The sequence below is a fragment of the Diadema antillarum genome, unplaced genomic scaffold, assembly GCF_040938485.1.
Source record: "Diadema antillarum isolate AM-2024a unplaced genomic scaffold, OU_Dant_1.0 scf00000071, whole genome shotgun sequence".
Lineage (NCBI taxonomy): Eukaryota > Metazoa > Echinodermata > Echinoidea > Diadematoida > Diadematidae > Diadema > Diadema antillarum.
Genome location: NW_027270960.1, coordinates 6121422 through 6148308, shown reverse-complemented (window position 1 = coordinate 6148308; position 26887 = coordinate 6121422). Strand labels below are relative to the sequence as shown.

General features: G+C 38.5%; 1 protein-coding gene across 1 annotated transcript; it reads left to right on the top strand.

Annotated features, from left to right (window-relative positions):
- The first annotated feature begins 2000 nt into the window (after window positions 1–2000).
- On the top strand, window positions 2001–21451 carry LOC139716904 (lupus La protein homolog). Its single transcript, XM_071628428.1, has 13 exons — window positions 2001–2100; window positions 7776–7918; window positions 8848–8917; window positions 9781–9887; window positions 10877–10978; window positions 12217–12324; window positions 14018–14118; window positions 15579–15650; window positions 16873–16915; window positions 17580–17720; window positions 18930–19119; window positions 19842–19994; window positions 20629–21451. Exons 2-13 carry the CDS (start codon window positions 7850–7852, stop codon window positions 20742–20744), a joined length of 1272 nt encoding a protein of 423 aa, XP_071484529.1. The 5' UTR covers window positions 2001–2100; window positions 7776–7849; the 3' UTR covers window positions 20745–21451.
- The last annotated feature ends 5436 nt before the right edge of the window (window positions 21452–26887 follow it).

Sequence of the window (26887 nt, the reverse complement as noted above, 5' to 3'; positions counted from 1 at the left end):
AATAAGGTTGCACAATTTATGTATCATGTTTTACGTTCGCGGGATGTATAAAGGGCCTATAAACATGTCAAGGAATCTTAGAATAAAACTGAAGAACAATCTGAATTTTAAAAAAAGAATATAGATTATATCAATTTGAGTGTCCTAAATGTAACTCGATTAATCATCGCAAAGAAATATTATTATTGTATAATTAAGGATCTGTCAAAAATTTTTGGTATGCCATAATAATGGGTCTATTACATAAAACATCAAAATATCGTACAATCCATCCTCTGAGTCATCATTATTCCTTTTGGAGGGGTTGGTTGAACTTTTTTATTGTTGCGACCAGTCGTGGTGCAGTCATTCAAAGTTTATTAGATGAAAATCGGGTTTTGAATCGCTGAGACATCCAAAAACAAAGTAAAACAAAGCGATCCTAATCAAAGGTGGGTCCCACCTTTTACTAAGAATGCTCCGTTTTGGATATTTCATCAAATTTTAAAAAGATTTTCATCAAAAAATGTTGAATCCCTCTTTGAATACATGTTCCTTCATATTTCACGAGAGGTTATTCATTATCTCACACAAAAAAAAAAAATAGAAACGTGAAGTGAGGTCTCAACCACAAGGGCGGTGAGTTGGCTCAGTCGGTAGCGCGTCTGCCTCACGACCACGCGGCCCGGGTTCGAACCCGAGTCTGGACTGAGCAATGTTGTGTGTAAACATACCGTCCCCTCTAGCAAGAGGCAAAACACTAGTCCCTCGGATAGGACATAAAATGGAGGTCCCGTGTATGAGAGAGTCACAGCTCATGCACGTAAAAGATCCCGCTTCATTCATTCATCGAAAAGAGCAGGGTGTCTAACCCGGTGAAGTGGTCCCACCCCACATCCAACTGGACCCCATGGAAGACCAGCTTATTGTAGCTGAATATGGGCTATCCAGCCATCTTCACAGATGGAAAATGAACAACAACAACAACAACAACAACTATACATTCCGTTGTGAAAGTTGCTGAAAGAAAATTTGTCACGTAGCCTACGTTGCATCATTAAAATAATAGTTATTCATCTTTGGACCTCGTGGGTTTGAATGGAGGAAAAGTGAAAAAAGAAAAGTGAATTCAAAACGTTTTGCTCGCCCAATGAATTTAGGAAAGCATAATTTCTCATTATTCCAGAACACTTGCCGGACTTCAATTTCACTTGTCCAGTGCAATCTGGCTAGCGCCTTTAGCACCTTGGTATATAGAATTCATTTGTAAATATTTTGCAAGATCTTATGTGAAATGGTTATTAGCTGTTTTCTGTTGGTCTATATCTTGGCATTGATTAACTTTGAAAATCCATCAACATCATCAATTTGAACAACAAAACAACTATGACCAAGCAACAATATTCCACCCGCTAGGCTCTGGCAATGTTCTCGCACGGTTTATAAATCTTCATATTGCATATGGTTACCCCCCCCCCCCCTCCCCCACGGTACTGCAGAATACGGCCCTAAAATACTGAGTACGATATGTGATGCAAGTAGTGTAAACTAGTATCGGATTCTCATTGGTCTGAAGTGGAATGAACACACTCACTCGTAGACGTAGCGGGCAAAATGTTGTTGTTGTTGTTGTTTTGTGTTTAGTGGCGTTTTCCGTTCTCTTTGGAAAATTTACACCAAACGCCGCTCTATAAATTTCCTTTCCTTTCCCTTTTTTTCTCTTTTTTATTTCACACACACACACCAAAAAGGTAAATATAATAGGAGTCCTTGTTCAGCTGTCAGTCCCATATTATCAGCACACGCACACACAGCGCGCGACGACCGGCGAGCTGCGAGAGTTAGCGAGCTCGCTCCGATCCGATCGCTGTGGACGTGTGCGTGCGAGTCCTACTGCCTTTGCAAAAGGATACGATCCATCCCGATTCATATGCAACGCATCATCGCACGGTAAGCGGTCGGGTACAGTATCGATCCCACGCACGCGTACCATGTGTGATATGATGAAAGTGCATTGTAACAACGTGGTTAGTGTTGCAATCAGATAGACCTCTTCAGCTCTCTTCGCTTCGCCGAGGTGATCCATTTCACGTGTTTGCATAAAGGTTGTGACAACTTGTGGTGAGTGCACTATTTTTAGCATTCTTCTTCATCTTAAATAGAGTAATTAACAAAGTTAATTCAAAGAATTTAATAGATATTTACCGATATATCGTTCCTCGTTGTTTAGGTGAGGTCCCACATATAGAGATCCACGTTAGTTGTCCTGTAGCCATGTAATTAAACGGTGTGCGTCTGCTGTAGCATGATGGTGTTCTCACTATACCAACTTAAAGCCTTACAATCGTGGCCAGTGGTTTGTGCGGCACGGAGATGAACGCAACACCCTGCCTCCCCCATTCGTATTCTGTATCAAATGTAGCCTGACCAGACCGCTGTGCAAAGCACAGGCCACAACAGTCGACATCTAACCGGGGGGTAAGTTATAGAGTAACTGCGTCAGTAAGCGGCCGTGCAGCCGTTCGCGGCAGGTACAACATACACGGTAATATACAGCTAAACACAGCATTGCACTGTTACATGCACACTACACATATACTAACACACTAGCAATCAACAAAAACCAACCGATAAAATGGGCACGATCTCTGACGAAAGTGAAATTTTCTCACCTAAATGACAATATATCGCATCCAAAATGAAATTTTCGGTACTTCTTAACATAACAGTTAAGAAACAATGGTCCAAGAAACTGGATTTTTTGTCGTTTTCTCGATGTTCCTGGATTTTGAAAACATATCCTCACGTAAAATAGAATTTTCGCGAGCCGATGTGGGCCGCCATTTTTTTCGGAAAGTGGATGTTACCATCGAAAAAAATGAGAAAAACACGAGAAAGACATCAACAACACCGCCAGAATTGCGATCTTGTTTGCGGCCAATGCATGTGCGCACGCTATTTTCACGTGCTTTCGCAATGGGAATTGGCGCTTACGCAATATTCGCGAGACATGTGAAGGCGTTCAGCCAAAGATCGCGGGGCACGCGCGTATTGCATAGGGATTGTACATCGTGCCGCAAGCAGAAATACTACGTCGCATATCGCCTTTATCGGCGAAAATTGTGCCGGGTTTTGCCCTGGTAAATCATGAAAACTGCGTTGGTCAATGGTAAATTTCTTTCATGAAAACAATTGCGTTAATGAATAATCTTGTCTATATGAAATGGTTGAAAATAATTTGCCTGATTTGTTTACAAGTTGGAAAAACTCTTAACAATGCTTAAACTGCCGCAAACGGGATATTTTACTCTACTACTATTAGTACGCTTAAAATTTTACTACTTTACTAGCTAGGATCTAGTCATACTCATGGCCTAGCCTGACCAGACCGCTGTGCAAAACACAGCAGTCTGACATGTGCCAGTGTTTAAACGTTGTAAACAACCGTCGCTTTTGACGGCAAGACCACAAAAAATGTCTTTTATTTTGTTTGATTTTAACAGTATACCACCCACCTAGAGTCTGGAGGTCTAGATCTATATCGTATTTTGCTGATGGTTGAGTTGAATTTGGTGTTTTGTTGGTATCCGAACTAGCGATGCCAAACCGGCCGCGCATTTTCCGATGTAGAGTAAGAACCCCAATTTTCAGCCGGCCTCCAATATCCGGACACTTGCCACTTATCACAAGGCAGCAAAGTGGACTGTCACAACACAAGCATATCACATCGTTTCACATACTAGCACACTCATTCACCACAGGAAAGTGCCTGAGTCACCTCCAAAAATCCATCTAAAATCCCAAATTTTGCCGTCAAAAACGTGGAATCGCCGCAACTTTTCCAAAGCGCGCGCAAATTGGGTCCTGTGTAAAGAATCGGGTCGCCGAAAAAGCGCTAAAAATGGAAAAATTACGCCATTCTATTGCGAGATTTTTCGTTTATCGCAAGCTCAGAGTGTGATGGTATCCTCAAAAATACAAAATACAAACAAAATCTCCGTACGTGCCGATGCAGTGAATAAATGTACAGGGGCTGAATGCAAGTGCAGAGTCCCCAAAATTCGGACACGAACGGGCGCCGCAACATCCCCGATGCAACCTTGCACCAACAAGGTATGGCGCGCGCGGATTTTTCAGCGGCCTTGTATGCGTATTGACATTGCGCGCGAGTCCGAATTTTGGAGACGCTGTCCGAATTTTGGGGAATTGACAAGGTCATAATATTTGGGGATTTTGTGAAATTTTATGATCTGTTTAGCAAAATCAATGTTGGGAAAAATTAGGTTGATATATTTAACATACATTATTATAGATAATTTTGTGGAGTATTATTTGAGTTGAATAAATATTGCAAAAAAGCTTAAGTGTCCGGAAATTGGGGCTTTTACTCTATACTCTGTTTACGTGTTAAACATGGTTGCAAATTTCATTAATTTTTGTTATCAATTTACCTTCAATCTCACTTGAAACTTCATATATTCACACTCTGATGTTTGTAAATGGTCAAAATATATGTTGCGATAATATTGAACAATAAATTGTTTACGGATTTTGCACTTGAAATGCGCCGTGAAAACGGTGCGATCGAGTCATGGAGGCCGCCATTTTGAATCGCGTCACTGCAAATTGAGCTAGGCATCACATTAGAAAGTAACGTGATACACGAGATTTTGGTATCTGTACGTGAGCACACTTGTGTGAATCGATCAGTGAACACTGCTGCTACGAATTTATGAAAAAAACCCGAATAATTTTGAGTATGAGTATCAAATTCAACAGGATTTGTTCGATCTTACCTGAATTGGGTGTTGAAAAAGCAACTTTGAAGGCTGTTTTCATACCCCTAGACTAGAGTTTTCAGCAGTTTTCATACATACATTTGTATTCTGACCGAGTGAAATGTCAGCTTTACAATGATACCAAACTTGCTGCCTACCATCGTATCGCAAAAAACCGCCGACGGGAAATCTCAGGGCATGTCCACTGCCTGAACCAGCGATATGGGAGGAAAGTGCATTAATCAATGGGAAATCTGGTTGTGAGATGGTCGCGAGAGTGTGTGAACTGATTGGAGAGGGGTGCTGTTTATCTTTTCCTGGTTTACTTAGTTCTTGAAATGCAATAATAAATCATCCATCATTTAGATTAAACTACAACATGTTGTAGATTTTAAATTATTTATGAATTAATATTTTTTTTAAAGGAATATCATGTCTTTCATTTTGGTTCCTGTAGTAACGTTGGCTAGGTGTAGGATTAACTTTTAGATTTCAATGAACAATTCAACTGATACAAAATTATTTTATAAAATAATTGCAGACCTACCTTCTTGTTACTGTTTATGTTTTCCCTGATGTTTTAGGGAAATTGTAGGTAAGGTTTGAAGAAGGGGGAGAAGTTGAGTGTGCCCCACTGTCTTATTTTGTTTTATTTTACCCAATAAGATGATTTTTACCACTCACCTACCTCGTATTTTGCTGATGGTTGAGTTAAATTTGGTGTTTTGTTGGTATCCAGACCTTCGGTTCCGTTAGTTGAATTTTTCGGAGTAGATTGTGCGATGATTTACAAAATCAACGAACTACCACGAATGCTCAACCGGAAGTACCGTGGTAGCATTTTACGTACGCCCTTGTGTTTTGTGTGTTACATAAATCTTGTCGTCTGCAACGCAAATGTATTTCCGCACGTGCTGCTCTCCTGATTTGACCTTTTAGCTTTTCATGGGTCACTTCCGCTCCGACAAGTTCATGAACTTTTCCGACTCGCTACGTTGTAGCGAGAGTGATTGCCATTCAAATAACACGCAGAAGATGAGGAGTGAAGCAATACTGACGCTTACAGACCTGATTTTAATCACGAATTGTGGTGGGTTTTTGACATAATTTTAAAAAAAAATCACATACCGATTATTGAATGAATATCGTAGACTATGGGGATTCCTTATGTTTTAGTTTTCTACAATTAATAAAGATATTCATGAAGGAAACGTACACCCACCGCTGAAAATGACAACGTATGCGAATAGGGTAGATGTGCAGCCCGGGCTGCGTGTAATTGTAGTGACATCGAATGAGAATAGCGCTTGCTCAATGGGTCAGCGAACAACACTTTAGACTATAAATATCCAGACCCAAAATGGCTGCCCGAGCCACATTCTCAGTGCGCATGCGCATGAAGAGGCCAAAAGAGCCACGCGTCTTCTGGTCTCTCTCCAATCACCGCAGCTTGTGGTCACAATGTTTGTGTATGATGCGTACACACACGCACGTACACGTGTCTCAGTGGCACACTACGGTTTGACTGCCGTATGCCATGTACACAAGTTTAAGCAGCAACTCAGTCAACTCAGCGCAAGGGCAGATCCCCGACATGCATAATTCATGTCGCCCCAGAACCCACTGAGAATGCCTGCCACTCCACCACTCAACTCCCGATTGCGTACAGAATATCGTTATCTCGACTATCGACTGTGCGATCGCTGCGAGGAAGAGCTAAAAATATCTTGGCCTCTTCTTTCTCGGGCTCTCTCCGCTCCGCAATGCGCTTGACAGGTCTTACCTTGTTGCTGATTGGCTGAGCCACAACTGCATTGGCCATGTGTATTGTGAGCACCATGTCTCGCTTGCTGCACCGCTAGCATGGACAGCGCGTCTAGTCACTGCACACTATCCCGCTCTTGTAACCCATTTGTATACGTACTCTAAAACAGCCTCGCACCGCTGGTTGCTCGCTACGGAAATCTAACATTTTCAGCATTGATCTATGCACTTCAAATATCCCCGCACATACATTGTACATACTCGCACACGGTAAAAGTAGTATCAAAACGTAGATAAATCGCTCAAAAATTCATTCAAGAATATCACAAGAATGAAAAAAAAATTACATGTATGACCAAAACTACTCCTTCGATGACACATTCCTTGCACAAATTGCCGGAAAATTTGATAATATAGGGCGAAATTATACGGAAAATTTACATTGTTTTCCAATAAGCCACGGAGGTGTACATGGTATCAACGTAAAGCGATGATGTCATTTTCAGAAGGTATTGTGGGAGAGCAAGCCGACCAATGAGGGAAAACCTTTCATAGTTGAAAGCGATAGTGAACCGATCATCAACCGATACTAGCTTGCCGTCGTCTGCTATGGTAGGAATCGACGGCATGGTGCATGCAGTGCGCTGAGCGAGACATGACATCATCGCTCATGAACAGTGGAAGTGCAAACCGTAGTGTCCCACATGTTTATGGATGTAGCACCGAGTCTGGCATTGCGCAATTGCATGCACAAACTTTGGTCGTTCGGGAGATTACGAAATAACGCACCATTAGGGGCGACAATCGTCCGACTTTAACACCAACTGCACTTTCAGTTCAGTGAATTAAATCAGGGTCAGGGAGGTAAACAATCATGTTCACGTGTATAACACCTCCTTGGTTAAAGCTAGTAAATATGTAATGTAAATTGAGTAGAATTATAGGACTTGGGGGGTGTTTCATAAAGCTGTTTGTAATGTTACGAATGACTAACGAGCGACTGGTGATCATGCTCTTGTGCTGAATTATTGAAATTCTGATAAATATAGCCCATCAGAAGAACTGATCACCAGTCGCTCGTAAAGTTGTTCGTAACTTTGCGAACAGCTTTATGAAACAGTGCCCAGGGTTGTATTGAAAATTACGACAACTCAACTGTTTGTGTTATGTTTTTGACTGAGTGTTGTTGACTATTGAATTTAAATCAACTTCGATGTTATCACTGACATTGGTCATCATATGTATTTCTTCTAGGACTGTTCAGTATCTGCTAAATGCACAAATCATTCCTTCAGTGCTGAGGAGACAACAAAAAATAAGAGCTGGAAATGGCAGAGACAGGCTCTCAAGGTCAAGGAGATGACGTTTTGGCAAAGAAGATCTCCAGGCAGATTGAGGTAAGACTATTAGACGTTGAAATACATGTAGGCCTACACGTGTATATCTTGAAATTCTTAGCAATAGGAACATTGAATTATCGCCCAATTAGAGCTGTTCATTCACATGTTTTGAGCTGCTTTAAATGTAAAATAAGAAATAATTTCCTGTTTGTTTGAGTTTTCTCTGATGCAGTTTGAATGTAGAAACATCGTAAAGTGGTAGGCACATGTTTCTAAACTTTCATTATATGTAAATTTTTACCCTCACATGTGTAGAACTTAAGAAGACATCTACAAGATGTATCTTTTTTTTGTCACATGATGTATTTTTTTTGTTCTTGCCACGTTCTTCATGCATTTTTTTTTTTTGCTTCTTTTAGGACAAGATGATTAGTTTGATGTATGCAGATGAATATAACTACTTATATTTGTATCATGGCTCATTGTATTAATTTGAATGTAAATCCACTTGGTGCCTACAAAAGTTGAAGGTAAAGATTTACTTCAGTGGCTGTATGCATCGTAAGTCAAACTAATTGTCAGTCAAAATACATAAAGTCAACATTTTTACTGTAGAATGTAAAACTAGGGCAAAACATGCCAACATGCTGTGTCCATGCATTTCAATTCAAGGCTTTCTCAATATACAAATTCAAAACAAAGACTGTAGGGCATTTTAATGCTGTGACTAGTGAGAGTGTTGTGGAGCAGCATTGTGCACATACTGGTATTGATCATGAACAGAACTTTTAACCATAGTTCTAGATGTGTCTCTGCAGATCTGTAAAAAGTCTGAGCCATCTTTGCATGAAAATTTGGTAAACTATTTTGAGGATTTGTTATAACAATCTGCAAATCATCAGGAGCCCTGCTATTGAAATATATGTAAGGATCAAATATTTGTTTGTTTGTTTTTTTCATTATATGTTTTGTTTGTTACCTTGCAGTATTACTTTGGTGATTCAAACCTGAAGAGGGACAGGTTCCTGCAACTGAAGATCAGAGAAGACAATGGATGTATCCTTTCAAAGCTTCATTGTAACCTCCACCAAGGAGGATTTGTTTTATGATTTGTTTCTGTTCGTTTGTTTGTCTATCTGTTTGTCTCTTTGCAGAATAACCCGAAGAGTTGTGAACAGATTCGGATGAAACTTACAGGAAAAGTTGGCAATGACACAAAGAACAGATGATTGAATTGTGATAGTGATCTGGATAACTTTCTCTACCTAGTATACTTATTTTATGGAAGATTATGATTGGCAAATAGGGCCAACACACAAGGGAGTTTAAGCTGCTTGTTTTGTTTTGTTTTTTTAGGTTTGCATACGCACACTGGGAGTGCACTCAAGGCGCAGTATGCATGAAGCTGCTGATGAGGTAGACTCTTGTACTTGACAGAAAGGTTTCCTTTACTACCATTTGGAAATTAGAGCCATTCTCAGCATGAATGTATGGGTGGATATGAGCTGCTTGGCAGAGGTCTGTGCTCTCCAAGTGCCTTTCTAGTTGTATTTAACATGAAACTATTACATTTGAATATTTATTATGAATCTTCTGAAAGTGAGCAGTGATCAAATGCATGCTATTGTCTGTTTGTATGAAGTACGCAACCTTGAATGGGTCACTTTGAAAAAAGTAAGTAATTCAGAAACAAACTCCATCATTGGCATGCTTGTTTGTTTGTTTTGTTTTTTGTTTGTTTGTTTGTTTATTTCAAAATCCTGTGTTATTCTAACAATAGGTTTTTAACTTGTAAGGTCTTACAAAGAAGAATTAGCATCCTACATAAGCAAACATGTATTGCATTTGTATGGTCTCTTTATGCAACAAATTGAGTTTGTTCCAAATTAATTTCCTTGACCTAAGTGATCGTTAACAAGGGGTTCCACTGGAAATTATGATCAAGTTCAACCGCTTGAAGGCTCTTACTGAAGACTTCAGTGTCATCGTTGCAGCCCTGGAAAAGTCGCCAACTGGTCTCATGGAGGTTAGATCCTTATGTCCTAATTTGCATTTTGCATAATTTTCAATTGCCCTGCAGGGTAGTCTGCAATGCAGAACAAAACAAGTTATTTTGGAAAAGCTGTTACACTGTTCAAAATACCAGATGCCTTGATGAGAAAAGAGCCGTTTGTCAGTAACGCTTAAAAGCATGACTTACCATTTGCAGATGAAACAAAAACTCAGCATTAGTGCTTGAAACTAGTTCTAAAATGTGAGTTAGGGATAGAAACAACTTATGTAAAAATTTGAATCAGTATTTAATCAATGTTACGTATAGTTAAATATACAAAATGTGAACAATAGTTATAATAAAGATGTTTCCAGACTAAACCGTCAACAGTTATAGTTTATCGAGAAATATAGTGATATCTCCATATATTTTAGGCTTTATTGCGAAAACCTTTTTGTGATACAACTGACACATATGCATCAAATGTGATATCTTGAACATTTCTTAAATCACTTCTCCCAAAGGTAAACAGGACTTTTAAGGATATTGATAATGCATTATGACAAAGTGGAAGCTAAATCATTTAAAGAAAACATTGTAGCAGCTTTTGTTGGAGAACAGCTATCAGTGATGTACTGTAGATCTGTAAGGGCTTCACTGTAACTGGGAGGGCTTGTAACCTAACCCTAACCCACCCTCTCCCCCCCCCCCCAAAAAAAAAAAAAAACACACACACATACACACACACACACACACACACACACACACACACACACATTTTCATTTCTTCTTAGCCTTTTTTTTATTTTGATAGAAATTCTAACATTCTCTTGGTCTAATAGTATTGTACTTTTAACTGAAATTCAATGAGGAATCTGATGTTTGATTGCATAAAAAATGTATCAATTCAAATATTTCCTTTGTATGTCAAATTTGTCACTGTGAGTCTGTCTTGAATGTGAATGATGTTACCGATTGTTTTTATTTGTAATCCATCATTTAATTCAATAACGTTCCAATAGATTAGTGAAGACAAACTAAAGATTCGAAGGGCGCCCTCTAAGCCACTGCCGGAGGAGACTGCAAACTACTGGAAGTCCATTAGGGCCAGAAGCGTATACTGCGTAAGTTGCTTACCTCTCCCTGCATCAATCTCTCACATTTCCTCATACAATGTGCTTTACTCCTGCGTGAGGAAACAGATTCTTGTTTCATAAACATTGATGTTTATGATAATGATAATGATAACAATGAATTCATATCGGTTGAATTCCCAATACAACACACAAGTTTCAGTCAGAGAAACACTGTGTGGACGGCTGAAACAGTCAATCAAGTTTCATTAAATCAATTTACATCTGACAGTTCAGACAGTCTCATACATTTTGGATTCAGTTAATGTCATTGCCATTATGGTACCATCACTTTGATTTTACATTATGGAATGCACTGTTAGGGCACATGGGATGTAGAGCATAGCTGAAATAGTTGCAATACTGTGGAACTCCGCAACTTATTCAGTGAAACTTTAACTAATAAAATTGTAAGTGAGAGTAGACGAACAAAATGGTAGAGGTTTCATCGAAAGCAGACATTGAATATGAAAGCTGTATAATTCTCAAGTCTTGCACATTGTTGCAGAATAGTGAAATTGGCTGCAACCACATGCACTAGTTAGAATAGGCAATGACATCAGCTCACACCTTCCCATTGCTTGAATAATAACAACAACAACTAGAAAATGTATTTAAAAACAGTAATGTTTTTGGTTTGCTACTATAGCAACTACAAATTCTGTCTTCTAATTGTCTTTGTCAGGTTATCGCCAGACTGCAATAGTTTGATGCAAATGATGTGCGACCGAATCTCGTGGATTTCATGTCAAAACAAAAATTAAAGTTTGAAACTATTTTTGTACAGCTCTAGGAAGGTGAGGCATTCATCTTCTCCAATGTGTACATGTGGTTGCAACCGCTATCACTGGCAAAAAAATGTTCACAAATCTCATAACCGTATTGTTTTATTTCCAGTTATAATTGAACCTTTACATTCTGTTCATTTGATTATAAGTCATTGAAAGCAACTAGAACGTGGTGTGAAATGGCACTTTCAGGATGTCAGACTCTGTTCGACATTCTTCAAGGTCAATTTATAGAGACACATTTCTTCTTTAAATTGTTTTACATAAGCTCTGTTTTATGTTAATTAATGGTGGTAATTGGCTAATTGATTTACTTGATTGAGCATGTAGGCAACCACTTTATGGTGTGTTGTAAATTTTGATACGACAGATAAAGTTTTTTTGGGGGGGTAGGGGATGACACTCTTGTATAACTGTCACATTTATATCCTTCCTTTACAGAAAGGGTTTGCTCTGGATGAGAGCCTTGACGCCATCCAAGATTTCATGGACCAGTTTGGCACCTGCATCCACATCCAAATGAGGAGGGACAAGGAAAGGAAGTTCAAGGTCTGTTCCTCCCCCTCCCCCCCCCCCATGAACATTCCTTAGTATCTGGATGGATTATGTTGAGATGGGTGAAACAAAAGTCTAAGCTTGATTCCCAAATGAATGAAATTTGACGCACGTGACTCCTTTACTAGATGCAGATGTGCAAACTTCAACTTTCGTCAATGTTGAACAATGTGTTGGCCATGGTAACAACATATTTTAAAATGAAAACTTTACAAATTACCAGTGGATTTTGGTCACTCCCTTAGGTTTTGAGCATTTGACTTGAAATTTGGCACATGTGACTAATTTTTACGTGAGCAAAACAAGCCTGTAATCAATGGTGAGCAATGCATTACCGTGGTAACATCGTATACTTCAATCAAACCACACAAAAATATTGTAGAATGAGCTAAATCTCTCAGTTTTAGGATGTGGGTATTAATCATATTCAGTGAGGAGTTCCATTTTTTTTTTTAACTTCACCAGATATTTATTCAGACTAGAAATTTTTGTATGAAAATTGTTTGGGGGTTTTCGGGGAAAAAATGCATAGAGATACATAGTTATGAGCTTGAGTATATCAAGTGTGGTAAGTACTGTAAAGCCAGATATGTTAACATGCACTTTGATTTTAAGAGAGCCAAAGATTTGTGAAAATTGAAATGCATTCAAAAATTCTTGTCTGCACTATATGCATTGAATGCCAGCAGCAAGTCGAGCAAATTTCATGCTGCAAAAAGGCTGTCCTCCCCAATTCACAAAAATTTCATGCCACAAAAATATCTTGCTTTACAGTATATGATATGTTGGGCCCATCACATTCAAGTCAACGTACTGTTGGATGAATCAATGTCTAATCTCTTTTAATCAGGAAGCATGTCAAATCAGGATGGAGATCTTACCTCTGAATCGCTTTGATTAAAGGACAAGTTCACCTTCATAAACATAAGGATTGAGAGAATGCAACAATATTAGTAGAACACATCAGTGAAAGTTTGAGGAAAATTGGACAATCGATTAAAAAGTTATGAATTTTTAAAATTTTTGTGTTGGAACCGCTGGATGAGGAGACTACTACAGCTTGTGAGTCATATGCGTACAACAGTATAAAGAAAATGTTAAGAAAATTCAACATATTTTCACTTTTTTCGCATAATAAAAGAGCACTTGACTTGACTCTTTCTAAAGGCAGGGGGAATAATATTACCCATAACATTTGTCGGTAACGAGTCGGGGGAATGTGTACTTTTTTCAAGAGATGAAATTTTGTGAAATTCTCTTTATATTTTCCTTATATTGTTGTACGCATGTGACATCTAAGTTATTCACACACTGCAGTAGTCTTCTCATCCAGCGGTTACTGCACAAAAACTTCAAAAATTCATAACTTTTGACCGGATTGTCCAATTTTCCTCAAACTTTCAATGATGTGTTCTACTAATATTGCTACATTCTCTCAATCCTTATGTTTATGAAGGTGAACTTGTCCTTTAAACAGTAACAACTGCATTAGCCCGATCATCTCTCAGTTTACTAAACAAATTTGTTAATGTATGTTTTTCCAGGTCATTGCCTGTTTACATCATCGGTACATTCACTCTCTTACTTGCAAAGAGGATTTGACTGACTGTGCTAATTTGGTACAGAGACACCTATATATATTGATGTTTGAAGGCAATTTGTTGTCTCATGTTTATATTGATTTTAGGGGTCCATCTTTGCCGTTTATGAATCACAAGAAGCGGCCGAGAAGTTCATCTCCGCAGAGGATGTCAAGCTTAATGACACCGAGATGATTAAAATGGCAAAGTAAGTCTACCTGAGGAATTTCTTTCAGATTAACACTTCTAGTGCCATGGTGTAAACTTCTGTGTGCCACATTATTCTGATACAGCAACGTAGTGATGTAGTGATAAAAACATTCTATTTTCAAATCAATTTAACACTTACAGATTAATGTTACCCTGGACATGTCATGAGCAACACTGTAGAGAAAATGCCATGCTGTTCCTTGATGTAAAATCAATGATTGTTTTTCTGTCGAATAGATGTTAGCTACATTATTGTGTGCTATAGATGCAAGAGTTTTGCACAGAAAAACTTGACAGGAACTTCAAATTTACCGTCAAATCTAGTCGGGAACATCACTTGACAGTCAATCACTACATAAGATGCAAGCTACATGTGACTGGAAGGAATCAGAGAAGCGCTTTCCTTGTGCTGTGGCATTTGGTGGTTTATTGATAGATTTGGGCGGGTTTGTGCATTTTGAGCAGAATATGCGAACCTGGCACGCCGTCAACTGAGTCAGGCATGGCACATAGAGAGTTAATATCTGATAGATATGTTGTGAGCATTGAGACATTAATTACATAGTTATAGCATTCCACCTGGCATGGTGAATTATCATCACTTGACTTGTGTAAAATTAGTACTGATAATCACAAGTGCACTCGCGAGTAGTTTATTAGTGCTGATGAGACAGGTGGTTTCTGTCTGAGAGGAAATGAAAATTTGAAATGACTTGCATGTTATGGCCTCCTTGAGTGAAGCAGACAGCTATGGTGTGACAGGTACCAAGCAGTGGATACAGAACGTTGTTAGTGTGGTGGTGGTGGTGGTGGTGGTGGGGATTGTGGGCGGAGGAGGAGTCAAGGGTAGTGCTCATGGCTGGGTCAAGGGTCAGCAGTACCAACTCAAGTAGCCAGCTGGGTTTGTCACTTGGCATGGTGAACTGACCAAAATAGACACTTAGTCAAATAAACTGCTGAATAAATGCCCGTAAAGTGCTACAAAGGGGATAAACGCAAAACTCCCAGAAAAAGTTGCTGCACAGAGCTGAGTAACAGGACTAGCAACATTGATCACAGCTGCACTGGCAGTCTGGAATACTATTGAATGTATAATTTAACATTAATTTGGTGCAAAACACAAGTACTCTTACAAGAATGAGTACAGTGATCTTGAATTTCTGTGGTTGAAAAAATACATTGTTTTTAAGATAATGTATTTATGGGACTTTTCCCACACAGATTCTAAGCAATGGGTGATGGTTTAGAAAGTTGTTAGCAATTATCATGACAGATACAAAGGAAACAACAGACAATGTACAGTTTAGCGACAGAAAATGGAGAAAAGTAAAGGGTAAGTCCCAGTATTTTTGAAGTGAAAATATGACAGAGTCATTCTGATTGGCAGGGAGTGAAGTGTAATCATGATTTGAACTTTCCTTTGAATATTTTTTTTATTTCCAATGTCCTTCTGCACAGGGATGACTACTTCAAGAAGAAAACAGAGGAGAGGAGGGTCAAGAGAGATGATGAGAAAAAGAAGAAACTTGAGTAAGTTCTTCTAATTTTGTCCTTCTCTTCTCACCCCATGATACTACAGAGACTCCAACTCTCCCGTTTTCGACGGGAGATCTCCCGCCGAAAACCCATATTTGCAAAATCTCCCGTTCTCCCGTTTGAGATTTAATTTCTCCCGCCCTGGCTCTTTGTCTCCCGTTGGAAAGGATTTCTTACTTATTTCTATCGTATATTGAAAAAATAAGTCTTAGATAGCATCAGAGAGCATCTAGAACCCGGGAATTTCGCGCTTCGCACACATCAAGTTGGAGTCTCCCGTTTGCTAAGGGTTTCAGGCAGGAGAATCTCCAGATCAGAAGGTGCTTGGGGTTGGAGTCTCTGATACTACAAAACACTAATATCGATGCCAGACATATTCACACAGAAGAGGTGTCACTCGTGTTTGGTCACTTGCTATGTTATTGTAATAATAAAAAAAAAATGATTATTTCACCTTTTGAAGGAAATGTTTTTCATGATTTCACTGGAGATAAATCTGGAACTTTCTGTTTGTAGCATCCTGGATGGATTTGAATTTCTTTGTGTAATTTCCAAAGAAGAAAAGTTACAATGTATAAAGTGTAAAGCAAAAGAGGAGCACGGCTCCGAGGGATGGCTGAGGAATATAGCATGACGTGATTAAAGTCACATGCTGGTTTAAATACAATATGGCATCTTGTGCAAACCTTCACACAGTTTGAATAATGTTATTGTTGTTGTTGTTGTTGTTGTCGTTGTTGTTGTTGTTGTTTTCCTGTTGGCAAGAGGCCATAGAGATATGGATGATCAGCAGTTTGTGTGTGCATAATTGAAAATGACAAAGTCTAGTTTAGCTTTCAGTTTGACAGAAGAGTGTTAATGTACATGTGACACTGAAACCATCAATGCATGATGTTCACAATATTTGGGGTCCCCAATCTAGGCGACAAAGAACCTACTTTCTGTTTCAGATCCAAGGAGTAAGGTTCACCCTCCATATTTTCTGTATGATAGGTCCCCAAAAGAAGTGAAATTACCCACTAAAGAGGAAATGTCTTGATGAAACAGTATTCCCAGCTTGTAAATGTATTTCTCCTATTGTGGAGGCTGTTTCATTTTCAGGTGGACAAAGTTGCATAGTACGTACTGGAACAACTTCTCAGTGTTAAGGCCGGTACCTATTTGTAATTGGTGAACTTGATTTATTTTAATTTTTGTGCATCATTTTTATTTACAGAGAGAAAGAACAGAAGGAGAAGGACCAAGTTGAAGCCATGCAGGTACAAGTCACCTTTTTGTTGTTGTTGTTGATGTTGTTGTTGTTGTTGTTGTTGTTGTTGTTGTTGTTGTTGTTGTTGTTGTTGTTGTTGTTGTTGTTGTTGTTGTTGCTCCTAATGAATTTGTATTGTAAAGCAGTAAGATGTGATATGGTCTAACTCTAAGGTTGTTCTACTCAGTTATGAAATAGTCAACATTCAAGGCATACTAAGCTAAGGGTGGTGAGGTGGGTAGTGTGCTGCCCTACAATCATGTGGCTGATGTCTGAGTCCAGCTGAGTGTTGTTGCACGCTGCCATACCATCCTCTCTGGTAAGAGACTAATACACTCTGTCTGACATGCAAAAGGAGGCTGTATTTTTCAGGCCTAATTTTCTTGCAAAGAGGGAGATGTCAATCTTGTATTAGGTGATCTGCCACAAACTCACACAGATACACATACACACATTCTCGTAAGACGCTCAACCGGGGATATCATAGTTTGCTCAAGATGTAACTGGGCATATTTCCTTATTGTTGTTTTTTTTATTTATATTTTTTTCTGATTATGTGACTAATTGAAATTGAAAACCATAATAAATAATACTTAAATTCAGTTTAGAAAGTGATACTGACTGCATGTGGTTCCTGTACAGTGATTTGTCAATATCTTATGAATTTCCACCAGAGCGAATTTGACGACTACGAGAAGGGCTGCGTCCTTCACTTCAGCGGGGTCAACGACCAGACATCGAGGGAGGACCTCAAGGAACTGTTTGGTGACCACGGCGATATCCAGTGGGTGGACTTCACTAGAGGTCAGACAGAGGTTGGTATATTGACCAATGGACATTTGTCTGCCCACGACATCTTTATGCTAACATAATGGCAAAACATAACAGGGCCTGACACTAACTTTTTTTGTCTGGTGGCTGGTTCAGGCCACTGAAAGCTTCAAACCTGAAATGTTGGTGGCCTGAAATAAAAGCAAAAGTAACTATCCATTTTGAATCGTAGTTGCCTGATTCAGCCAACCAAAGATAAGTTTGATAGCCTGACACCAATTTTTAGTGGCCTCGAGCCATTGGACCGCTGCCAATGTCAAGCCCTGTATTTTATATGAACTTTCTTTGAAAGATAGAATAGTTATCAGAAGGGCTCAAATTCCTCTTCCGCCATTTTGAATTTCCTTGCAATATGTCAAAAGGGTCTTTCAAGGAACTTGTCTGGCTGACACGATCTGCCAGGATAATTACAAATTTGTTTTGGAGTATTTTGTGATCAAGACTCTAAAATGATTCAGATCGGAGTACCCGACTTCTGTTTGTTAAGCACCCTCACCAGTTAGTAGTAAATGGGTAAAACGGTACATGACGATTGATCATGCCCCAGCAGTAGTGGAGTTGCATGCAATTCACTCTCACATGGAAAATTGATCGATACTGCAATGACCCAGTTTGTCGATTATCGATAATTGATGATAAAACATTGCAATCAGGTATGTTCTGATATTGCAATACTGTTGGCCTACCTTATTGGCGAATATTTTGCATTTTTGACGTCACCCAACTGAAATCATGTGCTCTCACCATTACTCCACACATTTTGTACAAATGTGTGTCGATTGCAGAGGAAAAATTGACATCAACAATTACCTGCAGATCATTTTTTAAAGCAATTCATCAAGTTTTGTATGGTTTCATTTTTCTCGCTAGTCTTATGTGACTCCAAGTAGCACTCCTATGACGCCTTGTTAACAGCAACAGCGCCCTCATTGTTTGTGACAGGTACAGTTTAGACCCAGCTGATGCAAATGTAGTCTTGAAATAACTGATATCACTGATATCAGCGATACCAGTTAGAATGAAAGAGAGGACCTTAAGTACGCTACATCTACAAGAATCTGCTTAAAACACAGAAGGGACCCGAACTTTGGTGCTACCAGGGCCTGAATTTATGCTTTTACCGAAAAAAAAACACCCAAAAAATGGTATCCCTGTGATATGTAGCCTTTGTCTTTGCTTACCCCAAATTCCAGGGCACCATTCGTTTCAGTGGGGAAACCAAAGCTCAGGAGGTGCTGGATAAGGCCAAGGCTGCCAATGAGGGCGCCCTAAAGATCCGGGACTGTGAGCTAACACTGAGAGTCTTGGAGGGGGAGGAGGAAGAGGAGCACTGGAAGAAGGTCTTTGAGGACAAGTCACGAGCCAGAATCAAAAAGATGCAAGGTAAGCGAGGGCAGTGCGGTGTAGAGAAACTTTCAAAAGGCTGAAATACAGACTAGTCCCGAAGATTATGCAAATATATTCTGTGTTGGTCTAGTGGTTTTAAGCTGAGGGTCTGTTGACTACAGATATGATATTACCCTTCTCTTTCTGTGGAAGCCCTCTTGTGTGCATGAAGAACAGTGTGTTATATGGTTTCTTATCTTTTGTCTGTCTTTATCTTTGATGGGGTACATCAAAAAAAAAAATGCTGCAATGATATTAAAGGAAATAATGTGGAGGAGGTGGAATGAAAAAGTAGAAAAATATGAAGAAAAAGAAAAATGAGAAGATGAAGGGGGAGAGGAAGAAAAGAGGAATAGGGAAGAAGGAGAGAGATGATTCATCTAATGTATCAGTCTCTATAAAACTTGAAGAAATTGTAAGAACTATTCAAAAGCATCAAATATTACTTGGCCATTTCAAAAAGGAAGTAAATAATCTCACTTAAATTGTCTATGCCCTGCCAGAAAATGTCAGTTCCAATTTTTCATTGAAATGCCCAAATTACTTTGGCTCACGAGTAGAAAGATAGGAGATACCAAGATAGCTGTGCAGATAGATGAATAGTCCAAGAGACTGACTTGAGACTTTGTTGCAGTCAAGTTCCTTCTCCAAAATCATTTGTTTCCGTTTCATCAGTTGTTTTTGTGATGTTTTTGATTGAAACTTTGCATGTTTGCTAGGGAGGAGAGGTAAAAAGCAGAAAGGATTCAACAGACGCGAGAGAGGAGGTGGTGACAGGGGCAACCGCAGAGATCAACCCCAGAACAAGAAGATCAAGTTTGACAGCGACGATGAAGGTGATGGCGATGATGCTTCCAATGGCAACACAGAAGGTATGCAGAACATCTTGAATGAAGAGTTTCCTGTATGGCTGTTTATGGCTAAGAGAAGACAAGTTATAGTTATTATGCACTTAAAAAGCAAAATTTCACGTTAACCCTAAAAGGGCTGGGGGGATTTTCGCACTATAATTCTGTAACGTGAGGAGGCTATGCCTTCATAATGAGTTTTCTTGACTTTCTTTTTTCAAGTCTCACGCAACTTTTGAAACCAAATTTGCAACGTCGGTACTTAGCAGCGCATACTTTTGCCTTCTGAAAGAGGTAAATCAAGTGCTCTATTAAGCAAGAAAATATGTCAAAATTTCTGTATATTTTCTGTATATTGTTGTACACATGTGACAGCACAAAGCTGTTTTAGTCTTCTTGTCCAGTGATGGCAGCACTGAAACTTCAAAAATTCATTACTTTTCTATGAATTTTCCTCAAACTTCCTCAGATGTGTCCTACTAATGTTCCTACATTCTCTCAGTCCGTATGTATATCAAGAAGAACTTGTCCCTTCATGACAAACCCTGAAGGGAAAGTGCAGGGAAAATACATTAAGGTTGAATGTTTTAGACCTGAGATTAGCATCATCATGTCACCTCCTCCTCCTCCCCAACCCTTTTTTTTTACCCCACTCTAGGACAGAGTCAGGGAACGAAGCGATCTGTGGAGGATGATGGTGGCGCAGAAGAGCCGGCCGAGAAGAAGGGGAGAGTGGAGGAGACCACAACAAAGAAAGAGGAGGAAGAAGCGTAGCCCACGATTGTCGCTGATGACCGACGTGGTAGTAAGTAGGAAAAGCAAAGACCAGGCTTACACCCTCAGCATAGAGGTACAACGTTAGGAGCTGGATCTCAAGGGACGGTGCTTGTTTTGCAGTTTGTGATTCCAAGACAGAAACAAGCAACAAAGATGTGTGGTTTATCGAGACATCACTTCTTCCTTTCCTCTCCTTGTAAATAAAAGAAAGAAAAGGAATGTATGTTAAACCCATTGAGGACGAGTCCCGAGTATTCTTTGGCAAGTGTCTATGGGAAATGCGTGTTGTAGCTAAATCAGCACGTCCTCAGCGGGTTTAACAGTGTGTCAAAGGACAATGTATGTCAAACATCAGTTCATTTTGAAGGAAAATCATGGGAATATGTATGAGTATTAAAGTGAAAAGAAGAAATAATGAGACTCCCTCCACTTGTTTGTACAGCAGTAACAACAACAAAAAATGATGTACCTCAAACAACGCTTTGATATAACGCAAGATGATCGAATTTATTTTCAGTGACAGCGAGGCAATGTGTAGGGATAGATAATTCATGCAGATATTTGCCTTTCCCTGCCTTTCTTTGTTAAAAAAAAAGAAAGAAGAAGAAGAGAAAAAGTAAACTATACAGTAGAGAATACTTGGGTTGACAGTGCCAGCTCAGCAGCAGTGTAGTTTATCGCATAGTTTGAGATGAGGCAAAACAGAGAGATGGTAAATCTCTATCCACTGGCTTGCTCATTTTTTTAAAGTTCAGTAGGCAATGTTAAGATGTCAATAACAGCTCAGCAGTGGTGATTTCAGACATGTTTAAAAAAAAAAAGCAAGGAGAAACATTACACATGTATATGGACCGATACTGTAAAATAATGTTTAGCAGTATGTTTATTTTCTCAAGTTTTGCAAGTCAACTGATGCTCTGAAATTAAAAACTGGCATGACAAGATATTGCCTCTCCTAACAGAAGTGCACTGCATATTAACTCAAAGAGGAGAAAATTGTCATTTTTCTCTTTTTTTTTTCTTTTTTTTTACTGGGATAATGCTCATTTCTCTTTTTTTCCTCGCTGTGGTTCTTGATTGGAAATTCAGCCACACACGCAGTTGTCTTACAAGTCCCAATTTGTAAAATATTGCGCTTACGAAATACATTTGTACATGGCATGATGATTCACTTTCCTTCTAGTCTCGTCTCACACATGAAAGCATGCCATGTTATGAAAAAAGGGTAATTTGGCTTTTCAGTCTCAAACAAACCGTGAAATGCTTTGTAAAATGCTTGTTCCTTTGAAAGATCCCTTGTGTTGCCATCGCTGTGTACATTGCAGTGTGCTGGGTATGAATTGCTGCATTTTTGTACCAGTATCCCTGATGGTAACCAGTCAAATTTGATGTCCGGAATGCCTGGAGATCAGTGACAGTCTGCTGTGAATTTGAAAGCTCATCAGCATTTCGTCAAATTTTCCATTGCCACATGTTTCAGCTGGTTCTGTTACGAAATTAACTCAAGCGACTTAACCATCCCCTGAGAGCGTTGTAATATGTTTTCCTTTTTGCATTTGCATGTAACTTTCATTGTTGCTGTAAAGTAAGACATATTTGCAGCATGAAATTTTCGTGAATTGGAGCCGACAGCCTTTTTCACCACATGAATTTTTCACAAATTCCTACTGGCATCCAATGCGTTATATAGTGTAGACAGAAATTTCTGCATGTATTTTAATGTTCCGAATTTTGGCTCTCACAAGATTCATGAAATTAAAATGCATGCAAACATTTCTGGTTTTACAGGATTATGTTTTGAGTCTTCTGTAGCCTGCTACTCTGTCTCTGATATTAGGTAGGAAGTTTCCTGAGCATACTGTGCATTGGAATAGTTCCTTTGACATTACTGATGCAATGCACTAAGTAGTAAAGGTCATTCTTTTTCTTTCTTTATTTTTTGGAAATTGTGCATCAATTACAATTTGTGGGAGTGTGCATAGCCATAAAATGCTCAGTGCGGGCAAACCATTAATAAGAATACATTTTGTGGTGTGGCTCTTTATGCACATGTTACAAACATGAAAAATGTGCAAATACAATGTAGTTTTACTCTGTGTTGTCAAGAATTCAAAGATGCTGTATGCTAAACATGTGAACAGTCAGCAAAATCAGGAATGTGTGAAATTTTTCCTTACTCATTAGAGTGAGAACAGTTGATCATGTGTATTACTTTTTTTTTTTTTGGGGGGGGGGGGGAAGGGATTGAAGCATAGGACATCTCAGGGGATAGTAGAATAGCGTGTCATGTCATCTCAAACTCCATGGTGGAATTGGATGAAGAATTTACAGAAGATCTAATGGGGGGGGGGGGGGGGGTGGGTGGGTGAAATCAAGCTTGATAGTTTCTTTATACTTGTACAAGTTCCGCATCCCGACATCAGTGATGGTGTGTCACATCACAGCCATGTGTACATGCATGTACATAGAGGTGCTTGAGAAGTCATCAAGATTTTTGAACCATGTTAAAACATGCAGGAAACAGAGATGTGATGGTTTTTCCGGTGGTCCTGATCCGTTATATACCTGTCCGTTCAAAAGAAATAGTTTAAGGAAAGTAATGTCCTTAATGTTGAGTTCTTGAACACACTTAAGGAAGTACAAACAATTCTTTTAATTTCTCAAATTTGCCTGCTCTTTCTTTATTTTTTTAATTCTTTTATTGTAATGTAACGTAATGCATTGCAAAATTTCGGCATGATTGTACATAACTCAGTGATCATTTGTCAAAGCACTAATCTGTACTTGTTCCATTATTCTTATGATGCCAAGAAGATTCAAAAGTTTCTATCCAAATTAGAGGATGCCCAACCAGTGCACATGACTAGTGTGAACATGTTAAACCACAAATGGCTATCTGCAGACATGTACAATGTGTTCAATCTTTGTCTGTTGGTAGGTGTTTTAACTTAAGGCATGTAGGCCCTACGTGTTAGATGTACACCTGGGAAGCAGACCTCTTGTTGCATTGTGCATCCTTACAATTTTGTCCTACAAATGTATGTACAGGTGAGGCATACAAAGATAAAGCGAACCCTGTTCCAATCACTCTTTTAGGAGTAATTGCTTCCTTGACAAGCATTTAAGTACACAGTGTAACAATAAATTTCTGGAGTAAAACTTATTTTTGTTTTATATTGTTTTTATTCCATCCACCCCCTCTTGATTTTTATTATCAGATTAAGCATTGACATTTCATTATTTTTTTTTCTTTGTGCAAATTATACTTGCACAGATTTTGAATCAAGGTGTCAATTTTATTTTTGGTATATCAAGTGGATAGGGGGTTTGTGCCATCTATTATGCATTTATGCCTGTTACATCATCAGGCAGATATATTCGGCTCTGAAGTGTAAGTATGCACATATACAGGCTCTGTGTTGCTTTTCTTTGTTTCTCTTGTCCTAGTGTTGATTTTTAAGTCTCTTTGACATGTATGTGTCATTGTAAGCCATTTATTGGGATACTTTTTAATAAAATTAGAGAAAAATATACGCTTGTATTTGTATTTTGTCCCAGTGAGTATTAATAAAAAATGTCGGACTTTGGTGACTGAGCTGCATGATGAAATGGATGAAAACAAACATTCTGGGTTATGAAATCTGGTCTTTTACACACTATTCACTATTTGAAATGTTTCAGCAGTTATTCTCCAAACAATATCTTTCTTTAAAGTAATTACAGTGCACTCCCGTTATAACGAAATGCTCGGGACCGGCAGTTTTCTTTTGTTATAACGAAATTTCGTTATAACCGAACAAATACAATATATAACAAACAAGGAAGCCACGCATATATGACATTCTGTTTGTTGAATACTCCGTCATCACTGGAAAGATATGTGAACATTAAAACAAATAGTTAATCAATTTCAGATTATTGTATTACAATAACGCAAGTTCCCCTGCGTGACACACCAAGCAAACACACAGTGATGTGACGCGTTCGCCCATGCAGAGACGATGTAAATCCCTTGTTTCGCTACGTATTTTCGAAAGCGATCCGCATTTCGTTATAACGGAGCACATTTCTTTTGTTTTTCTTTGTCAGCGGTGCCCAGAAAAGACTTTGTTATAATGAAAATTTCGCTATAACCGTGTTCGTGATAAGCGAATTTTGTACCATAGACTTTAATGGTGATAATTTTGGGACCACAAGTTTTACTTCGTTATAACGAAATTTCGTTATAACCGTGTTCATTGTAACGGGATTGCACTGTATATAGAACTGTGCCACCTGAACTTAAGTGGAACCTCAAAAAACTGTAACAAGGTCTGATATGGCGAGATACCTGCTATAACTAGGTAATTTTGCAGGACCCATTCCTTTTTACTTTTATTTTTGTTCCAGTTTAACTCTATGTGCTACATTTGCATGCACTACTCAGTGGACAGCTTGCCAAGTTTGCAAATTTCATGCATGTTTGTAAGTTTACATAAACAACACCTACACACTTGCACAAGTGAAGCAGCATATTTGAACACTGGTGTGTAATAAAATTTGCAACTTGTTCCCACTATACAGAGAGAATATTGGAACTACAAGACTAGTAACTTCTTTGTAGCTTACAACGAACATGAATTCACACATACACAAAAATAAGAGTTTATCGTGCATACTAAATGCAATGTATTTCAATAAGCACTCATATCTGGGATTACAATTGCAAAGATACACATTTTTTCACATGTTGTGTTATTCTGGCATACAATCGGGGCACAAAAGCGTATTTTGACATAAATTTTTATGTGTAAGCTGACCCTCATGAACTTAATTGCACATTTTCTTCGAGCTCAGTACTACAAAACTACGTAACTGAAATGTGGCTGTTCTGCACCAATACAGCTCCATATAAAATATATTAGATAATATGACATAGAATATTTACATAAACAGGAATGGAAACAATATAAACAGATGGTTCTCGGCAGTAATGTACAGTATAATATGCAAGTACAGCTAATTAGACTAGAAGTGGCACAAAAGATTCTATCACAACTACTCATATACTTGACACACAGCAAATAGCTTGACTTTGATTGCTTTAAAGTGGGATATTTTTGCTGCATTAAATTTTTGCGAATTGGAGCCAATAGTCTTTTTCCCAGCAGAAATTTGTGTGAATTGTCACTGGCATTCAATGCATTATAGTGTAAGCAAGAACTCTCGCATGCACTTTCATTTCGCGAATCTATTGGCTCTTGCAAAATTCCCCAAAATAAAATGCACGTGAACATTCCTGTTTCTACAGTATTGCAAAATACAGCAGGACCAGCAATTTTAATTCTTTCAACAAGAGATATACATACATTTCAAGTCCCATGTCTTTTTCAAAATGCTTATTGAACATTGCTCTCTAAATGGACTACCGTTGAGCAGGTGGCAATTTACCTTCGAGTACTGCAAAGTGATCCTACGTATGAAAAGGCAGCATCAGAAAGTTTAGTACCATAATTCAGGGATGATATTGAGAGTGTTTGAAAAAATTGGAAATCGAAATTTTCAGGCGATTTTAACACATGGAAATAGCAAAATGTGTACACACTTTAGAAGAAAAATAAAATCGGAATACAGATTTAAATCTACAGCATGCCTGTAATATTTTAGTGTGATGGCAATGTATAGACAATCTCATGTCTTACAATTTATGTTCTTTATCATGGTACATTCAAAATGAAATAAGATTGTAAAGATGCATCAATATTGACAACCATTCCTCTTCCCAAATAGAAAGAAAAAAAAAAATCATCCTTTATCTTTTTGTGTTATCTGTAAGATGCCAACAGATCAATTGAAGAACATATTTCAATGCTATCATTAAAAAGGACTGTAAGCAGAGCTGTGAAAGAAAAGACATAATCATTCTCTACAACCACAGATAAATTCTCTCTCACATTCTAGGACATCTCAAGTGATGAACTAAAATATGGTGAGTGACTTAGCATTCCTAATGTAAACAAATTTAGACATTCATGTGAAAAGAAATAGATAGCTTTTTCAAAGCATAGACTTGATGAATTCTTGAGTTGCTTTCCATAACATGCAATTACAAGAAGAAGATCATCTTAATGCATGCTATGCCTAAACTATTACGCACAGAG